This window comes from Beta vulgaris, chromosome 9 (assembly GCF_026745355.1).
Source record: "Beta vulgaris subsp. vulgaris cultivar EL10 chromosome 9, EL10.2, whole genome shotgun sequence".
Taxonomy (NCBI): domain Eukaryota; kingdom Viridiplantae; phylum Streptophyta; class Magnoliopsida; order Caryophyllales; family Amaranthaceae; genus Beta; species Beta vulgaris.
This window is the reverse complement of record NC_079210.1, coordinates 26,328,902-26,349,543: the sequence shown is the minus strand read 5'-3', so window position 1 is coordinate 26,349,543 and position 20,642 is coordinate 26,328,902. Positions and strand designations below refer to the sequence as shown.

Sequence of the window (20,642 nt, the reverse complement as noted above, 5' to 3'; positions counted from 1 at the left end):
TGCACGCGCTTTGAAAAAGATAAAAAAGAAACTCCGTGTCTTACGCAAAGACCTGCGCTTGACGCAGGGCTCTGAATGAGTCAGAAATCTACTTGTCAAGTGCAGATTAGTGCACTTGGCACAAGTGGACAGAGTTGCGCCTGACGCACAAGCTGCGCCAGGCGCAGGTTGGTGCGCTTCTGACATGCTTTTGCCAGCTTTATTTAAAAACGCGTTTTAAAAGATTTTTTATCCTTTAGTTACGGATATCTGATTTTAACTATAAAAATTCTTTTGAAAATATTTATTTATAATAAATAAATTAATTATTTTTAAATAATTAATTAGAATTTTTAAATAATTGAACTTAAAATACAATTAATTATCATGAATAATTAATTGGGCTTTAAAATAAGACTTTAATACTTTTCGAAATAGTTTCAAATGATTTTTTACAATGCCTTGCTCTTGGTCGGACCAATTAAAACCACGATATGTTTTAGCATCGGATCCTTAAATGGAAAAGAAGATTATGTATCTATTGATTAATCTACAAAATTACAAATGCAAAAAGAACAACAATTAGTTGTCCAAGATAATCAAAGAACATCAAATAGCAGCTAAGTGATGTATACGCGCCTAAACCAAAGCGTGAAGAACTAGTAATTACTTTGTGATTCAGTCAAGAGATATAGAACATCGTACACGAACCGCCCCAGAAAAAAATTGAACTAAGCTGCACCCTTGGATTAAATCGTGGCAGACCCCAAAAAGAAAATAAAATATAAAGCCAAAAAAAAGAAAAAGAAAAACAGAAACAACATAACAAGAAAAAAGGAAAAGGAAAAAAAAATCGCACAGTCCTCCTGTAATCGTGAATCTTATATCATCAGCAGAAAAAGCAAAAATCCCACGAATAAAAACTTTAACCCTCCACAATTCTTTCCTTTTTAATCCGCAAAAAAAACTATATAGAAATTGAAAAGAACAACAAAATATAAATAAAAAACTGTAAAAACAAAAAAAAAGTGGAAATTCTTAGGGAGAGAGAGATGGAAGGGATTAGAAGTGGAGAGAGAAAGACTGTTCGTTCGTTTGTTCGTAGCAGCTGCTTTAATCAATTCCCACAAAAACAACAATCACAATCTTCTCCTCTTTTTAAAATTTTATTACTACTACAACTCCAACTATTTTTCTCTTTATTATTATTTTTGCAAAGTTATAACTATGTCGAAGAATACAAATACTACTACTACCAATCTTGTTGCTTTAATTCTTTGTTGCTATCATTATTATTTATTATCGTTATTTCCCAAATCTCACCCAATTCAACTTCTCAACAAGCAATCTCCTCTTGTTCGTGGATTACATCAATTTCTAGAGAGAGACTACTTTTTCTAGATAGAGAGAGAAACTGTTTTCTCTCCAGATTTTTACAAATTTCGGCTAATTCTCGATTTCTCTCTTTATCTCTTTCTCTTCCTCTTTCTTTATTCTTTCTTTCTTACCCTATATTTTTTCTTCTTTCTTGGGGTTTTTTGTTATTCTTTGTCAAAAAACCTAAATTGTGATTTTCTTATAAATTTCGTGTTTTTGGGAATACCCAATTCGATTCGCACGATTTTCTCATCTGGGTCATAGTTGATTTTTCAATTTGAGAAGATTAGATCTGTTTGATTTGATTTTTAGGGTTTTGTTTTTGGTTTGATTTGGGGGAATTTGAACAATGGAGGGTGGGAGTTCTGATGGAGAGAAGAAACCTCCTGAAAGTGGAGGAGATCATGGTGGTGGAGGTGGTAGCGGGGAGCCTAAAGCCAAGAGAAAGATGAAGACGGCTTCTCAACTTGAAGTTCTTGAGAAAACTTATCAAGGTATGATTTTTATCTTCCTTTTAATTTTTGTTTTAATTGTATTTTTTTGTCAAATTATTTCTGAGTTTTTGTTGTTTTGATGATTTTGTTGCTGATTTTAATTGTGGTTTGTTTCACAGTTGCAGCATACCCATCAGAGGCTTTGAGGGCAGAGCTTTCAACCCAATTAGGGCTAACTGATAGGCAATTACAGATGTGGTTCTGCCATAGGAGGTTGAAGGATAGAAAACCGCAGTCGGCAGGTTCAGGAAAGCGGTCTAGGAAGGCGGAGGTATCACCGGCTTCAGGTGCCGCAGGTGGCCCTTCTGCAGCCGGAACTCCACCGCTCCCGCCGCCGCCTCATGTGGGGACTAAAGATGAGATGATGGGTGGTGAGTTGGGGAATGAGCATGGGTCAGGTTCAGGGTCTGGTTCTAGCCCATATGGGCATATGGACCCTCGGCGGGCTTATGTGGGTCGCCCTGGGGTTGCTGTGCCTAGAATTAGTGGGCATGGGAGGTACTATGAGAATCCTCAATCAGTGGCCGAACTTCGAGCTATTGCATTTGTGGAAGCACAGCTTGGGGAGCCACTTCGAGAGGATGGCCCTGCTCTTGGGATGGAGTTTGATCCTTTGCCTCCTGGTGCTTTTGGAACCCCCATTGGTAAGCCAAAACTTCCTGTGTTTCTTGTTTTTTTTTTTTTTTGTTTTTTTGTATCAGAATTAAGTTGGTTTTAGACTTTAAGCAAGATTATTTACGGTCGTTTTGCGTTTTTTTTTTTTTTGGCTCCTATAATGTCTAGAAGCAAATCTCTGCTGGCTGATTTAGTTTAGTTACCAAGTTTGATAATATATGTAGGCGTGTTGTGTTTGTTTTTGTAATTATAAATTTATAAGTTGTAGTAATTAGTACATATGACAGATATATAACCCATGGATCTGGTCTTTATATAATTTGGCTTTTCCTGACTGACGATCTGAAATCATGGGACTTTCCTTGGAATCATGATTGTTTTATCACGAGGATAAAACATATTTTTTCTCACAAATTGTGAACTGCTATTATTTGTAAATTGTTCATCACATAATTTAATGCTTTTGCAATCTAGGAACTTAGTACTCCTTGGTTTTCGCGTTGTGGGTTAAAAGAGTAAAAAGTGCTTTAGATCCTGGTCTGAATTAATTTTGTTGAGTATAAATGATCAGTATGTCCAAATGCATGCTTTGGTTGTGCGATGGTTGAAACTCTTCTGTTCTAGGCAATTTACTCAAAATAACAAAACTGAATGTACACTATATGTTTGTTTTGCCTTTAAGTTGGTGGATATGTCTCGAATATTTTAGGGGTGCGACTTCAGATCTTTCCTTAAATTTTGCGTGGAAGACTAAAGAATTTCCTGTAGTTTCTGCTAATTGAAAATGTCATTTTGTGTTTTTGCTGCAAGCAAAAATTTATTAAAGATTTTATCTTATGTGTGTAGCTACGTCAATGGCACCACAAAAGCCAACTGGACGAACATATGAGGCTGCTTTGTATGAGCGTCCGGATGCTAAATCTGTTAAGGTTTGTTTTTGCTCGCTTCTCATATTTGCTATACTTACATTCAGGAATATTAATTTTTTTTTTGAATATATATTTGGCTCTGTATGGCTGTATCTGTTATGGTTTGTTATTCCTTTGCTTTATTTTCCTTGGGCAGAGGAGTATTGGTGCAGTGATACCTATTAAGAAGTGTTTTGCTGGTTAAGCCACTTGCTATACTATTAATTTATGGTGTATTTTTTGCAACATGAATGTAATGTCTGTTTTCAAGTGATGCCATGCTGGAATACAAGTAGTACAGAGCTCAATTGTATTTGTCCTGTCAGCTTGTTATGATGACTTAATTCTGATAGGTCGCATTGTTTTTGTTCTTGTTTTTTTGCTACATGGGAAGACTGAGTGTCAGATGATAAAGTTTTATGTGTATTTTTTGTGTACAAAAGTTGATGTTGGTGGTCTTAGAACTTATGATCAGGACGGTAACTTGGTAAGTAGGTCTTAAGGTCCTAGGAATGGTTTCTGATTGATTCCATTAAATGTTTTATCGTCTAGATGATGGTCTTGGATAAATGAAATTGTTGGGTTGCCATGAGATTGTGGTTTCCTGTGATAGCTGAAAAGGACGACACTTCAAAAAGTTAGTTTAGATGATAAGGATCTTTCAGATCTAATTGCAACTTAGAACTGAAATACAATGAAATTGAAGGTGAGTGTGATGATCTTTTATATGGTAAGCCTGGTTCACTAAATTGCTTGTTCATAAAATTGCAGCTGTTTTCTTTTTGACTTTTTCTCCCTAGGAGGGGCTTTCTTTTAGTCTCAGCAGTGCCCAATCTTTCACACTTTTTTTTGAGCTATTGATATAGAGCTTGTAATGCATGTTTCTAGCAGGCTCCTAGTAGAGCTCTACATGAATACCAGTTTCTTCCAGAGCAGCCAACTGTAAGAAGTGAATCTTATGAAAGAGTGGCTCAACCTCACTACTATGGCTCACCTTCTGATGGACCAGGAACCAAGACTCCTCCACTATCTAGTGGACGCTCGTATATTCATGGTTATGAAGAAGTGCCTGTGTCATATGGTGTTCCGAATCAGATGCCTAGTCTGAACTTGATGTCTCAGCAGGGAAAGGTGGGTGGCCTCATGCCGTCTACTTCAGGAGACTGTGAAGCCAATGCACGGAAGTCTCCCTATATGAATATGGGAATGGAATCACCTTTTAGTGCACACACAATCTCAGGACTGGATAGTACGCTTATGCCATCTGAGAGGCGTGTTTCTCAAGAAGAGGATGCTGGGAGGGTGGAGAGGAAGCGCAAGGTACTGTTATTTAGCCAAAAAAAATTCATGATGTTCCCTTTTTTAAAAAATTAGTTGGAGGCCTTGTGCCGATTCATTGTTACCTGTGCAAGTACCAACTAGTGGGTCAAGTGTTTTAGTGTGTATGTGTGTTTTGATGCTTAACTCGCGTTTTCAGTTAATTTTGCTTGGCCAGCTACTGATGTATTGTGGTATACTGTGCATTTCAGAATGAAGAAGCAAGAGTAGCTAAGGAAATTGAAGCTCATGAAAAAAAAATGCGGAAAGAATTAGAAAGGCAAGATATACTGAGGAGGAAGGTACTTTGGCTTCTTTAATTGATTAATTGCAAAGTCTTAAGCGCCTTTTCTTTCTTTTCTGTTGCATTTGACTTGTTACTGACCGAATACATTTTTGTTTAAAGAGAGAAGAACAAATGAGGAAGGATATGGAGAGGCAAGATCGTGAACGAAGGAAAGAAGAGGAGAGGTTGTTGCGTGAAAAGCAGCGGGAAGAGGAACGATATCAGAGGGAGCAAAAGCGCGAAATGGAACGGAAAGAAAAGTTTTTGTTGAAAGAGTCAATTAGAGTAAGTTTAGATCAGTATCCATCACGTGTAGAATTAAGTACGAATATCTAACTATCTTACTCTAATATAGGCTGAGAAAATGAGGCAAAAAGAAGAACTCCGTAGAGAAAGAGAAGCAGCTAGACAGAAAGCTGCTAATGATAGAGCTGTTGCCAGAAGACTTGCCAAAGAATCAACAGAGCTTATTGAAGATGAGAGATTGGAGTTAATGGAGATAGCCGCTTCAAAAAAGAGCTTGACATCTATCTTGGCACTTGACAGTGAAACTTTGCAAAATCTTGATTCATATAGAGGTAGCTACTATGACTCAGCTCATTATGTTTGCTATGTATATCCATTGAAGCTTTCCAAGCCTTAGAATACGTCCTGCTGAATTGTGGTACTGAGAATCTAAGTGAATGATGTTTGCAAAAGTTTGTAAGGATATAGTGCGAACTTTACCTAACATCTGAATGTTCAGTATTTCTCATCCACAACTCTTGGAAATTCATTTAAATAAGACTAAGAAATGCTACAAATTTTTAACCTTTATTATACTAACAAATGCCATAAAACTAGGATAATAGGATATATTACTTTAAAAAAAGGGGCTTTTTAAAAATAATATATAGGACCTAAATGGAAAGTCAATCCTATTGCCATCATTGTTATTTTTGTCAATTAAGTTCTCTTTGTGTTGCAGCTTTTATCATGACTTGAGTTTATTTGTAATGACTAATTAGTATGACAAATCTTTGTTCTTTAGATATGCTGCAGACATTCCCTCCAAAGTCTGTGCAGCTGAAGAAGCCATTTGCAACACGACCATGGATGGGTTCTGAAGACAATGTGGGAAATCTTTTGATGGTGAGACTTGCTATCCTTAATAATCTTCATCATCTAGTGGAAAGCATATGATCAGCAGTGCTAGTCTTCTTGTGATCTCAGGTCCTGTCAGATTTTAGATTGGCTGATTCCCATGTTGCCTTGTGTTTCTGCTAATTTTTGGTCTTTGAGAGATTTTGTATTGATATGACATTATCATGCAATACTGATTTCCTGCTGCATATTATGCCTCACATGGTAAAGGGTTTAATGGGTTCAGCCTCACTTTTAGATAGATAGACTGTTTGCTAAGTTTGATTGGAGTGCCATAAAATTGATGCTTCCTGCGCAAATAGGACCATAAGAAGGTAGAGTGTCATGCTGCATCCTATGCGTCACAATGTAGAGGGTTGAATCCATGCAGCTTCACTTGCACATACGCTGTCTGTCAAAAAAAATAAAATATGAGAGGCATAGATTTGTTGATTGCTTAAACAAATAAGATCATATAAACTCGGTTAGACCAGATTGTTACCTACAGAATTGAGGAAGTACCCAGCTCACCTGTCAAGTCCGAGAGTGATAAATAATGGTCTTTCGCTGATTACTTGAATCTGGTACAACCGTACAACCACAAGTCCCAAGTTCATGCCAGACGGGAACTGCTTATGACTTATGAGAGTGCATCTGTTTGTCAGTCCAATGTACAACCTCCAAACCAGACCAGTGCTGAGCTAGGCCTTTACTATTGTATATGCTTTGTCATGGTTTATCACGTTCCTCTTCGGTTGTATATTTCTTCTTGGTGAACTATCATTGTTGATTTCAGGTTTGGAGATTTTTAATTACATTTGCTGATGTTCTTGGATTGTGGCCATTTACTCTTGATGAATTCGTACAAGCTTTCCATGATTATGTAAGTTCGCGAGCTTTTCATAATGAAATCTTTCTTCCTCTTTACTGGATCAGCAGTCATTGAGCTTAAGGTAAACAGTCTTACCATCTTTTTCGCTGGTTGCTTGTCCAGGATCCTCGGTTATTGGGAGAAATGCACTTAGCTCTTCTGAGAACCATCATTAAGGATATCGAGGATGTAGCTAGAACACCTTCCACTGGGCTGGGTGTCAACCAAAACAGTGTGGCTAATCCTGTTGGTGGACATCCTCAAATAGTTGAAGGGGTAAGTTCTTTTTTTCTATTGTTGCTCTTTTGTCAAAATGAATTGAAGCTTACAGTCTGTTTTATCAGGCATATGCATGGGGCTTTGATATACGCAGCTGGCAGTGCAACTTAAGCCCATTGACATGGCCAGAAATTCTGCGGCAGTTTGCTCTGTCTGCAGGTTTCGGGCCAAAACTGAAAAAAAGAAATGTTGAGCAGTCATATTCTCGTGAAGAGAATGAGGTATGATATCATTACAGTTGTTTTTTGACCTTTTTTTATTATCTGTTTTTCATCTCATTTTACTACTGTCGTGAATATAACCTAGGCCTTCCAAAACACTTTGGATTGGACTTGGTAGTTGTCTGATCCAAGCTGAATATACTGGAGTCCAATAAAGCTTTGCTCTGCCGTAATTATCATCTTATGGTCCTTGAAAACGATTTATAATTTTTGAACAAAGAATATATTACTCTTATAACTTATTATAAAACCCTGTTTGACATGGCCAGAGACTTAGTCTCAAGTAAAAAAATGAAATGTTGTTTGTTGCTAATAGATGTGAGTTCTGAATGTTGTTGAATTAAACATGCTGTTGGACTTGTTTCCTGACCTTGATAATGTAACTGTACATATATTATCGAAAGTTCTGAATGCTTGTGTCAAGAGGTGGCAAATGCGGCATTTGAAGGTGGACTTGGTTTGGGTTATATCTGCGGATGAATTGTTTGGGTTTGGGTTTGGGTCCATATCGTCTGTATTGGGGTTTATTGCCAATTAGCTTATGATAAACCATTGAACATACATATTGATTTTGGTTGGGTCAAGTCTGTTTGGGTCAAAATCAGGTTATGTAATATTCTGGTTTGGGTTGGGTGCATCACATTGGGTAATCGAGTGTGGTGTTAATTTTTCTGTTCTAGTTCTAGTTTCCACACTGTTCCAATGATAAATTTATGTTATATGTAGATGATGACTGTTTAACTTATGCTTTCAGGGTAATGATGGTATTGACATAATATCCAATCTACGTACTGGAGCAGCAGTCGAAAATGCCGTTTCTATTATGCGAGAAAGGGGTTACTCTAATCCTCGCAGGTCAAGGCACAGACTGACCCCTGGCACAGTTAAATTTGCAGCTTTTCATGTTCTGTCCCTTGAGGGAGGTGATGGGCTAAATATACTAGAAGTTGCTGATAGGATACAGGTGAACATAAAATTGCTACTCGTGAGCTTATAAATGTTTTTTTGATGATTTAGACTTCTAATTATAGGGCTTTGATTTGCTAGAAATCTGGACTTCGTGACCTAACAACAAGCAAGACACCTGAAGCATCAATTGCCGCAGCATTATCCAGGGATACAAAACTTTTTGAAAGAACTGCACCTTCAACATATTGTGTGCGTTCCCCCTATAGGAAGGATCCTGTTGATGCAGAAGCCATTTTATCTACTGCCAGGGAAAAAATTCGAGTATTTAAAAGTGGATTTTCAGATGAAGTTGAGGCAGATGTTGATGGGATGGAGGCTGATGATGCTGAGAAAGATGAAGACTCTGAAAGTGATATAGCTGAAGATCCTGAGATTGATGATTTGGGTACTGAGCTAACACTGAACAAAGAGGCAAATCCTCTTTATGACAGGAATATTTGTGTACCCAAAGTTGGGTCAGACAATGGAAGTGGGGATTTGCATTCACGTGTTGATAAAGCACCTAATGGACTTGCAAATGCTGGTGATGTTTTGTCTTTAGCTCATTTGGAAAGCTTTGAGGAGCTGAATGATAATGGATGTCTTGTTGAGGAATCTATGGATGTTGATGGAATTTTCCGAGAGGGAAATGATACTGACCATGAAGATACAGATATTGATGAAAGCTTCCCTGGCGAACCTTGGGTTCAAGGACTTATGGAGGGTGAATACTCTAATCTTAGTGTTGAAGAGCGCCTCAATGCTTTGGTCGCCCTTATTGGTGTGGCTAATGAGGGAAACACAATTCGAGTTGTTCTAGAGGTTAATTTTTATATTCTTTTTCCCTCTACTGTTGTTGAACAGTTGAAGTTCTTGCATGAAAGTTTTTTTTTCTTCTGTGCTAATATTATGTTGCTATTCTGACCTGGAACAATTTTAGGAGCGTTTGGAAGCAGCGACTGCTCTGAAAAAGCAAATGTGGGCCGAAGCTCAACTGGACAAGCGCCGGTTGAAAGAGGAATATCTCATGAAGACCCCTTATGCAGGATTTACCCCAAACAAGGCAGAACTAAATACGATGACATCTGCACCTGATAGTAGGCAAAGTCCTATGCTTGTATTGGATGAGAATAATAATGAGGCAATGGTGAATCTTGCAATGCAGCATAAGCCGTTTCATGATTCACATAATGATAATAATTTACATGCAGACCTTTCTTCTGATAAGAATTTGGCAACACCAAATTCCGTTGCGGGTTCGGACAATCTTGCTTTGCAGCAATCTGTATATGCTGCTGAGAGGTGTCGAGCTCAGTTGAAGTCCTACATCGGACATAAAGCTGAGGAAATGTATGTATATAGGTCATTGCCTCTTGGTCAGGATCGTCGACGAAACAGATACTGGCAGTTTATTGCATCTGCTTCTTGTAATGATCCTGGTGCTGGCAGGATATTTGTGGAATTGCATAATGGTGGCTGGAGGCTTATTGATTCTGAACAGGTCTATCTCTCTACTCCATTTCCTCTCTTTTTTCCTCTCTCCTACTGCTGGTCCTCTTAAGTTACACAAGTGCTAATTTATGATGTTTGTTGCTAAGAGATTATTGTACCAGATATCTTATGCCTTTTTCTGATAAGGTTTTTTGTTCTTTGACTTCTTCAGGGTTTTGATGCTCTCTTAGCTTCGATGGATGTACGTGGGGTCAGGGAATCTCATTTGCATGCATTGTTGCGGAAGGTTGAGCCTCTCTTTAAGGAGTCTGTTAGAAAGAATATTAGCACGAATAGACAGAACGATTCCATTAAAGCTGAAGCTTCTGAAGTACCTTTTAACCCTGAAAGCAGTGGTGGTACAGATAGCCCTAGTAGTACTGTTTGTGCTTCAAATTCTGAAATGCCAGAGCCCTCATCGTCGTTTAAGATTGAGAGTGGTAGAAACAATATTGAAATAAAGAATGCTTTTAGAAGGTATAAACATTTTGAAGAGTGGATGTGGAGAGAATGTTTCTCTTCCTCACTTTTATGTGCCACCAAGTATGGGAAAAAGAGGTGCATGGAGTTGGTGTGCAGATGTGATTCTTGTCATGCTCTTTACTTTTTTGAGGACAATCACTGCACTAGCTGTCATAAAACTTACACTGCATTGGACAATAGCTTTAATTTCTCTGAGCACATAGCTCAGTGTCAGGAGATTAAGGTTAATTTTGAATGGAACCTCCAGCATCTAGAATGTCCTCCTCCAAGGATAAGATTGATAAAGGCTTTCTTAGCTCTAGTAGAGGTGATATGTAATACCTTCTTACCTTCACAACATTCTTATGTATCTCGTATATAATATGCCTGAAGTTCTATTACTTTTTACAACAGGTTTGCATCCCTGTAGAAGCCCTTCAACCTGTTTGGTCAGAAACCTATAGAAAATCCTGGGGTATGAAGCTACATATGTCGTCATCCGCAGAAGACCTTCTTCAGGTTTTAGTTTCTTTCTTATACCCTGATATTTTTTTCAGCTTGTAGACATTGAATCTTTGTAGTCTTACTGTGCTATATCACTTTTATGGCATCAGGTCCTGACACTCCTAGAAGGAGCGATAAAGAGGGATTTCTTGTCGTCAAATTTCCAGACCACTGCCGAACTATTGGCTTCTGGTAATGCTGTTGGCTATGTTGTCAATGATGCCTCCAATTTTGGGACCGTGACTATGCTTCCATGGATACCCCAAACTACTTTTGCAGTGGCACTACGACTCATGGAACTTGATTCTGCAGTTTCATACCTGCCAGATCAGAAAGCAAAGGATACAGAGCCTAGGCACTTTTTGGTAAGTATTCTGGTAGATATGCAGCTCTCTTTTGTGCATGATGCTTTAGTAGAGATGAAACTGAGGAATTGTGTAACTTCAAACTGGTAAAGAACTTGTATGGACCGGGTACACACTAAATTAGTTTGTACGTAATGCTAAATCATGTGATTTATGAAAAAAAAGGGTCACTATATAAAAAAATAGATATAAAAAGAGGAGTAGATATAGATTGTTAAATTTGATTACGTGAGAAAAAAATGTTACTATGTCACAGAGTGAAAATTCGTTATGATAAACTAATATAAGAAAGAGTGGCTGTTTAAAGAAAAACTGTTACTATGGTAGATAATAACAGTTTAGTGTAAGATTTTAAAAGATTACAATGTGAGGAAAAAGGGTCACTATGTTATATGGATGGCTTTGGTCCACAACAATATTATTAGTGTGTATGGTGTACCTAATGCTAGTTTATCTTATCTATGAAAAAAGGGTCACTATGTCGAGGTGTAAAGGGTGACTATATGAGGAAAAAAAGGTGATTATATTATAAAGTGTGAATTTCTTTATAATATAACTAATTTAAGAAAATGTGACTATATGGGAAAAAAAGTGCAAGTATAAATGGTAGATTAGTGTAACTTTAAATTGTAAGAAGGTGACTATATGAAAAAAAAGGGGTCACTATGTTATAAGAGTGGCTTTGGTCCACACAAATGTTAGTGTGCACCACGTTCACCCAAGACCACTAGGTCCACGCAAGACTAACTCAACTGGTAAAAAATCTCCATTTGTTTGTTTCGTATAGAGTTGCCTTTTCTTTTTTTTTTTTTTTCTCCTGGGGCAGGAATCAGAGAGATGATAAGTTGTCTCTGAAGTTGGTGGCTGTGGTGTTGAGGATACTTGTGTGCATTGTATTGAAAATAGCCCTATACCATAATTCCTTGCTTTAGAGAGGTTACAAATTTACATGCAATTGTTTTTCCTTAACCCTCTTTCAGTTTAGCACCTCTGGTTACTAGAAAATTAAATATGTTGGGGCCTATATGTCAAACCTCAGAATTACAAACATTGCAGTTGATATTTGGTTATTATAATATACTACCTCCTACACACACTCTTTTTTGGCTGTTTCTTTTTAATCTACCCACTTCACTTCATATAAAAATGGCAACCTTTTCCATCATCTTTTCGCGCCTTTTCAATCTATCTCTACGCTCTTATGCTCTCTCTCCAATTTTTTTATGGGTTTCTTTTACTTTCCCAACTTTGAGACACACTCTCTCATACTTTTGGAAATTTTCCTTGGTTCTTCCCCAAAGTGAACCGTGTAAATCTTTGAGAGACGGAGGTAGTTATTAAGCATGGCTGCCTGATATGCATGCGGCCATGCAGTATGTAATTTCTGAGTAAAAAAGGGTTGGAAATATGTAAATTACTTGATTTGCTTCTAAGTGGCATATAGTAAATTGGCAAAACTACATTTCACTGAATCTATACTAGTCAGTGACCTGCGGAGTTTTGTTTGGCATTCACTGCCAATTTAAGTTATGTCTGTCTTAGTCTCCAAAATTTATTCTCTGGTATTTGTTTTGCAAACTCTGGTAGCCTATCGCAACTAGTGAGTATATATATTGGAAACAGGTCAGGATCATGTGAATGAACTTGCTCATTTTCCTATCTTTTTCTTCTTTGCAATTGTGCCTCAGAATCTTCCTTCCAAGTACACTGTTGTGAGAAATGTCCAAGAGGATGAGCTTGCCGGTCCTCTAGGTGAGCATCAACAGGAAGATGCGTGGCTTGACCGAGGAGGTGATATTGGCTTTGCTTCCATACGTAGTAGTCGTGGGCGGGGACGTGGGCGAACCCGTGGTGGAAGATCTCAGAGGGTGGTTGGTTCCCGAGGTGGTGACCGAAGAAGTCTAGCCTCCAATGAGAAACTTGGTGAGGTACTTGGAGGATGGAAAGGCCGCAGTACTCGTGGCAAAGGAGGGCGTAAGCGTGGTCGTCGCTCAGTCAGAAAAAGGCAAAAATCTGTCAAGAAGGCGCCAGCTTCTGTTAGTGGTGCAAGGGGTCTGCCGGAGCCAATTATCTTCGATAAATCTCCTCCTGGATTCTCCACGAGGGATGAATGGAATGGCGAAGAAAGTAGACAAATGCAAGTGGATGAGGTTGATGTCAATGATGATAGCAACTCAGAGAGATCAGATTACGATGATGATGAGAATGGCCAAGCTTCAGGGGATGAGTATGATGACATGGCCATTGATCACTATGCTGCTGTCTATAATGGCAGGCCTACTCATTTAAGTGACTATAACATTGATGATGTTGATGAAGAGGATGTTGATCCTGATGATGTTGTAGATGATGATGTGGACGAAGATGATGTGGATGTTGGTGGTGAGTATGAACAAGGTGATTTAGACGTTGGAGGATATTTGAATGCGGATTCAGATGATGAGATTGAGGAGAATGAAGAAGAAGATATGGGTGGAATGCGTGATGGGGATCAAGATGACACTTCTGAATCTGGATCAACTGATTATAGTAGTGATTAGATTAAGGCTAACAATATTATTAGCTCCAAGGAAATGTTTTTTGGCGAATGTATTATGTAAGGTACAGAGATCTAATTAGTCTTTTTTGTTTCTGTAAATGTGGCGTAGTTTAGTAACAACCGAACCCCATCTGGTCGTAATGTAGACTAGATGTAGCTATAAATCACAAGGGGTTAATCCCAATTGTAACAATTATAAGTATCTCTGCAGAATTTCAGCTGGATTTAGTGCATCAGAATTTTGCCCTCCTATATAGATCTGTTTTTACAGGTCCTCTCTGCCTTGTGTTTCTGCTACAATTCTTTGCTTTTCTCTCATTCTTTGCGTTTCTTATTCTTTACAAGATTTGTTATATATTTTGCTCCTTTTAGCAAATTCTTTACAACATCTACTCATTTGTTACATCTGCAAATAAACAGAGAGAGAGAGAGAGAGAGAGAGAGAAAGAGCACCATGCTTTGAAATTGTCAAAATTGTAACGCATGCAAACCTAAATTATTCAACGGTAAGATAATTTGTTCCCGGCGCTTGATCTTTTTTTATATGATGTTTCTTGATGCTTCATACTTCCGCAAGAATCATAATAGCGTAGAATCAATGATACAGGAGTAATTGACAAAGATTTGTTAACTCTTGTGCACAAAAATGTCACTCTTGATTCAATTGACTTGCATGGAGGATTGTTGACTTATTACGAAAAATGGTAGCTTACTTGCTAACCAACCTAGGAGTGGCAGAGGGGGATCTATTAAGGGTCCTGGGTGGCCTAGGCTCTACCAAAAAAATCAACTTCCTTTATATTTATTAACGTAATAAAGACTATTGTTTAAATTTAGTATCAGTGCTTTTATACGACAATATGCGAGTTGCTATAGTGGTCAACTATCTATCAACCTCTTGCATGCGCTAAATTTTTGCGCGGTTTTGATCTCCTAAAACCCGTTTCCACCATTCTTTTGCATTTTGTTTTTTCTCTACTTGATACCTTTGTTTTTCTGTATTATTTTATATTTCTTGTTCTTTTCTTTTTCTATTTTAACATTTTTTTCTTTTCTATATGAAATCTTCATTCTATTATTTTTGAAGAATTTAGCTCTAATTTTAACCTTCTTTTTGTAATATAACAATTAATTCTCCCATTTTTCTTTTTGAATTGTCCCTTATTAATCGTCCTACCAATTGTTTACTATTATATTTATCTTGTTATTATACTTTCTTTGGCCCACAACATTAACTTCAATACAATTAATTGGAGATAGTATGAAAATATGGATATGATGAAGGTATCTCTAATAAAGGACTCAATAATATAAAGTTTTGTTTTATTATGGTCAAAACTCAACTTATCATTTGTATATTATAATTATTGTATATTTGCTTGATTTAGTTAGGACCCCAATTTCAAAATCCTAGATTCGCCCCTGAGGAGTGGCATAATAAATGGCGTGCCAATGCATACTTAGTCGAATCCTCTTAAGCAATTAGTAGATCCTGGACCAAGGTGTAGGATAAACATCCTATACCAACTCCACAACGCAAGGCAAGAAGAATAAAACGCACCATTCAACATGCAAAAAAGTAATTGATTTGACAACTAATGTACATTCCCATTACATCCAGTGTACATGTCGAAAATTCAAAAAGTAACTGATTTGACAGTTACTGTTCGCCATTTAATAACTGATTTGATGTCAACCGCCATCATTTCCCCCCATATACTGTTCACCACTTCTCTCTTTTTCACACTTAACCTCCTTGTACATTCTTGGCTTCGTGGTTGTTCATTAACAAAATCAAAATGTACAATGACAGTCCCCAACTGAAAGTAACCCATTCCTGAAGCTGATGTCAAGTGAGTAATTTGCAATCTTTGTACACTGGTGTGTTGATGTTTGTTCACTAATGAAATTCAATATGTACAATTACAGTCTCATACCGAAATTCACCACTTCTCTCTTTTCCATACTCAACCTCCTTGTACAGTCTTGGCTTCGTGGTTGTTCGTTAATAAAATCAAAATGTACAATGATAACCCCCCAGCTGAAAGTAACCCAATTCCTGAAACTGATGTCAAGTGAGTAATTGACAATCTTTGTACACTGGGTGTGTTGATGTTTGTTCACTAATGAAATTCGATATGTACAATTACAGTCCCATATCGAAATATGTCAAGTGAGTAATTTCCAATCTTTATACACTGGTGTGTTTGATGTTTGTTCACTAATGAAATTCAATATGTACAATTACAGTCTCATATCGAAATTCAATAAAATCACAATGTACACTGATCGTCATTGCTTTGATCACTGAAAATCCCCAAATATACACTCGTATATTATTATACACCAAACCATATTTATTTGTACATTAAAAAAATTATTTCAAGTGATGAGAGAGAAGAGTTGACCCACACCTCGGTATAGGATCTAATCTGCGCCTCTTAAAGACTCTTCATAAGGATTTTGGGATTTTGCTCACAGGTTTTCACTATACTCGCAGAATAGGTCTTTTTTTTTGTTTTGATAATGACTTAGAGACTTCTCCTAAACATAGTAGGAGTCACTCTTAATATAAATATAGTTTTACGCTGTGCAAATGTTCACAGTTAGTGAATTATTGAAGTTTTTGAGTTTAATACATGAGTATGCAAACACAAAACAAACCTTTCGAATTTGCTGGTAGCTTAACCTCATTCGTCCCTTGGTATTAATTTGTGGTGCCTTGCTTTACCAAGTTCATCTAAATCCTGTCTTTGCTACTATTGTTCGAACACATATCCACGTTTTCCGCACATTAAGTGTCTGATCTCATCGATTAAATACACCAATCAACCATCAGTGTGTTCGTTATCAAAGACTCAGATATTAACGCGGCACCATCAACAATTAATTTCAGTTAAGTAGCTGCTCATATTATCAGGCACTAACTCACTATCCTCGATAACTTGAAAAATTCAACATACAGTCTACCATCCAAACAATCACATTTGCACAAAAACTAGACGGGCTACAAATTTTCGTTTGTCCTCAAATTGTGCATCTTTAGAAGGTTCAACAATACAGATAACTTGATATCTTAACATGCTGAAGTTTTATCATAACACTTTCTCAATTCCCCTTTTTCGTTATGGTACAAGAGTAACAGTTTCTTGATTCTCACTTTTTCATTGTGGACCAAAGAGTTTCTTAATTCCCGCTTTCTGTTCGGCCGTCAGCCGTGAAGGAAACTTGACGTCAAATTTGATCCTTAAATTTCCCCTCCTACTAGGTTCTTTTGGTAAAGGCATTCCTTCCCTTGGCACAACTTCCTCATAGTTTGGATGAATCACATTGTTGATCGGGATGTTAAGGTTCCTCCCATCTAACGTTGTTAGATGGATTGTGTAACCTGTTAAGGCTTCGGCTAATGAGATCTTCTGAGTGACGACCAAATCGTTGCCATCACGAGTGAACACCTTATGCGGCTTCTCATCTATAATGAAGACCAAATCTGCCGCAGTTATACCAGGTTGCTCGTTGCCTTTCTCTGGAAAAGTAATTTTCGTACCCTTTTTCCACCCAGGCTTGATCTCGATTGTTAAAATCTCTTCTACAGGCATAGATTTCCTACAATTTTAAAATAAAAACATGTAAGCGACGCTATTACAGTATTACTAGATAAAAGACTTCATTTTTTTATGGAACTGTAATGTTTCCTACGCTCTATTCACCACTTAAAACTACTCAAAGTAACCACAGACACATTGTGTTACCGCTTGAAATCAACCAAAAAACTACCTTCAAGGCTTCAACAATTTCATTATAAGTACATTATATATAAGCTGCAGCAAACAACAAAGATGCAAGGATGGATCTAAGAATATAAGGATCGTTCTAAGAATGTAAGGATCGTTCTATCAACAATTATATAGCTGAACCGTGATATACATCATGTAATTCTCTAGTAATTAATTATCTATAACCACAAGATAACCAACTTTTAATAATTAACTAGTAATAGCATCTGAAGATTACTCCATAACCTATAAATAAATTTCAATCACGTTCAGTAAGAGAACTCTTATCTTCATTCTAACATCTAACACATTCTTCAAAAATGACTTCATTGTTCTCACGATATTCCACAGTAATCAAATCGGACAAAAGTTGGTGTCGCTCCATTCTCAATATAGCCGTATTCAAGTAGCTTTCAGTCTAAGCAATGTCATTGCTAATCTGGTATAACATGACTAGCAATCAACAATAAACAATGAATCTATACATTTTAGCACTAGATACAATTTACTGTTAGCAAATTCACCAAAAACAACTTCGCACTCAGTGGTAGAAGTGTAATCGTTATCTACAACTGATTCAAGCTACAAAGTAATCAAATTTTAGCTACAAATTACCCAATCTCATTGCAACAGTAATAAAACTCGCAATTGACAACGAATTTAACACTATGAAAAAACGTGATAAAGAGGCACTAGCATTTGAGAAATACACTTACCCACTGATATCAGCAATCTCTCTAGAGATCTTCATTTTCTTCGTAGTCCCCTTATATAGCTCCTCTAAAGTGCAAGGCAATTTGTTTTCAATAGGTGGTGCCTTGCGCGGACCACTTTGGAAGTGCATTGAGCCGCCACCACCACCACCGTTCTCACCAAAACCGCTAAAAATGTCATCACCAAATATACCACTTGAAAACCTTGAACCTCTCATACCACCACCACCACCACCACCGCCAGCACCGCCAAATGGGCTTGAGAACCCAAAGAATTCAGCAAATATGTCATCTGGGTTACGTGAACTGAATCGGAATGAAGTGGGCCCGTCTCCAGTTGAGAAGAAGGTGGCACCGCCTGGACTACCAGCGGCATCTTGTGGTGGGACCCCACTTTTAAGGCCTTCTTCTCCATACTGATCATATACTGTTCTCTTCTGGGGGTCACTCAAAACCTGCAGTTCATTTATGTAAGATATCACGTACAATCTAGCACTTAAGCAGTTAGATTACGAATCACAATACAAACCTATAACCCATTGGTCTAGAACTATTCATCTAATGTTTCAAGAAAATATCTGATCTTCTTTTAGATGTCAACTAACTTAGCTCGTTAAAATATTAAGAGGTGATACCAAGACTTTGGATCAAATTCCGTATACATCATTTGCCTTTGTCTACACTCAAAGAACTCAAACATATTAATCAAGATCTTCCAACTGCGATCAAATAAAAGGAAACTGCTTCCAAATTTAAGGATTCATCACTTTTTTTTTTTTGTTAAGAAAAAGTCCTACAGTAGCACCCAAGTAATCATTATCGTCTAGCAATGCCTAGTTTGTAACGGCTATGAACACTTTTCGTTTGTAACATCATCTTTAATTAGATATTTAATGGATACTTTTGTATTACATTACAAATTGTGTATGAAAATTTCATCATCTTGGATCGCTCCTACATTGTTTTTTTTGATGAAGATTAACCTAGACACTAGGGCTCCGTTTGGTATGGTGGAAAACAGTTTTTCTTTATTTTCAGTTTTAGATTGTTTGATTGGCAAAAGAGGGTAAAATCATTTTTTCTTTGGGTAAAATTACTCTTACAATGATGGAAAACCATTTTCCCTCTAAATTGAAGGAAAAACTGTTTTCCTTATCTTCTTGTACATTCCTTTCACTCATTTCATTCATTTCATCATTCTCCTTACATGAAACCAAACAACGAAAAACTAATTTTGGAATTGTGTTTTACATTGTAAATTGTTTTCCATAAAAATCATTTTACACTGATGTTAACATCTATATACAAAATATGTGATTCAATATACAACATTTACGATTCGATATACAACAAAAAAAAAAAAACAGTTCATAACGGTTATCAATTAGGAAATTCTCATCAAATACCCAGATATAATTTTTTCAAAAACTCAACAACCCAGAAAGGCAGAAACCAAATTCATTAGAGAAACAGCACAAAAAACAGAGAGCACCAGTATTAGGAAAAAAAACACAAAAATTATATTTTCAGAAAATTAAGAAGGCAAAGAAAACTCACATCATAAGCCTCAGAAATCTGCTTGAATTTAGCTTCAGCTTCTTTTTTATTATTTGGATTTTTATCAGGGTGCCATTTCATAGCCAATTTTCTGTAAGCTTTCTTAAGATCATCATCTTTGGCATTCTTATCAACACCCAGAATCTTGTAGTAGTCTACCCCCATCTCCTCTCTCTTCCTCCTCTTCACTTTACTTTTTTTTCCTTTTCAGAAAAAAAGTTTGTTAATTCACCTGCAAAGATTTGTTTTTTTTCCACTCTCTTACTCTGTTGTGCGCAGAATATGTATGATTAATGTTTGAAGAAAAGGGTGAAGATTTATATTGTATTTGGGTTGAAGATGATGTGAAAAAATAAAATTCAGTAAGAGTGATAATTTTAAGGTAAAATTTTCTAATTCTGGAGGAATTATAAAGAGATGTCTGGAAGATTGGGTGTTGGCAGAATATTGTGGAAGGTTCGAGAAAACCCTCCCTTATTTTCCAGGGTTTTTCACGCTGCTATTGTGGCCAGTTTGCCACTAGCATTTTAGATAGCGAACTAGTTATTAGGCTTGGGCTATACTTCGGGTAAAAAAATATTTCATTTATTAATATAATACTTTATGATAATAACACTAAATACAACTTAGCCTAGTGATTAAAACTTTAGTATATGTACTTGAGGTCTTGGGATCAAACTCTATACTATGCAATTTCTTAATTTATTTTATTGTACATGGATTACATAAACTAAAACTCCCTAGGGAGAGCGCCACGTGGCACAGTTTCTTGTTCTCGCACGCCTTTTAATATATTTGTATAGATAGCAGTTGGACGA

At 37.0% G+C, this 20,642-nt stretch overlaps 2 protein-coding genes across 5 annotated transcripts; one reads left to right on the top strand and one right to left on the bottom strand.

Moving 5' to 3' along the window:
- Positions 1 to 815: 815 nt before the first annotated feature.
- Positions 816 to 14,053, top strand: LOC104903449 (hypothetical protein). Of its 4 annotated transcripts, none has more exons than XM_019251796.3 (18): positions 816 to 1,850; positions 1,970 to 2,494; positions 3,312 to 3,394; positions 4,262 to 4,693; positions 4,903 to 4,992; positions 5,097 to 5,261; positions 5,332 to 5,554; positions 6,007 to 6,107; positions 6,895 to 6,981; positions 7,093 to 7,245; positions 7,314 to 7,469; positions 8,224 to 8,433; positions 8,517 to 9,239; positions 9,358 to 9,918; positions 10,081 to 10,698; positions 10,785 to 10,889; positions 10,985 to 11,239; positions 12,928 to 14,053. In XM_019251796.3, exons 1-18 carry the CDS (start codon positions 1,706 to 1,708, stop codon positions 13,777 to 13,779), a joined length of 5,484 nt encoding a protein of 1,827 aa, XP_019107341.2. In that variant the 5' UTR covers positions 816 to 1,705; the 3' UTR covers positions 13,780 to 14,053. The 4 variants fall into 4 exon arrangements, with proteins under 4 accessions (XP_019107341.2, XP_010689786.2, XP_048492122.1 ...); XM_010691484.4 differs by having other exon boundaries at positions 817 to 1,850; positions 4,265 to 4,693; XM_048636165.2 differs by lacking the exon at positions 4,262 to 4,693 and having other exon boundaries at positions 818 to 1,850.
- A 2,638-nt stretch (positions 14,054 to 16,691) lies between these two features.
- Positions 16,692 to 20,306, bottom strand: LOC104903450 (uncharacterized). Its single transcript, XM_010691485.4, has 3 exons — positions 19,825 to 20,306; positions 18,271 to 18,722; positions 16,692 to 17,384 (listed from the first exon to the last, which is right to left on the bottom strand). The coding sequence occupies exons 1-3, from the start codon at positions 19,987 to 19,989 to the stop codon at positions 16,943 to 16,945; spliced, it is 1,059 nt and encodes a 352-aa protein (XP_010689787.2). The 5' UTR covers positions 19,990 to 20,306; the 3' UTR covers positions 16,692 to 16,942.
- Positions 20,307 to 20,642: the final 336 nt, after the last annotated feature.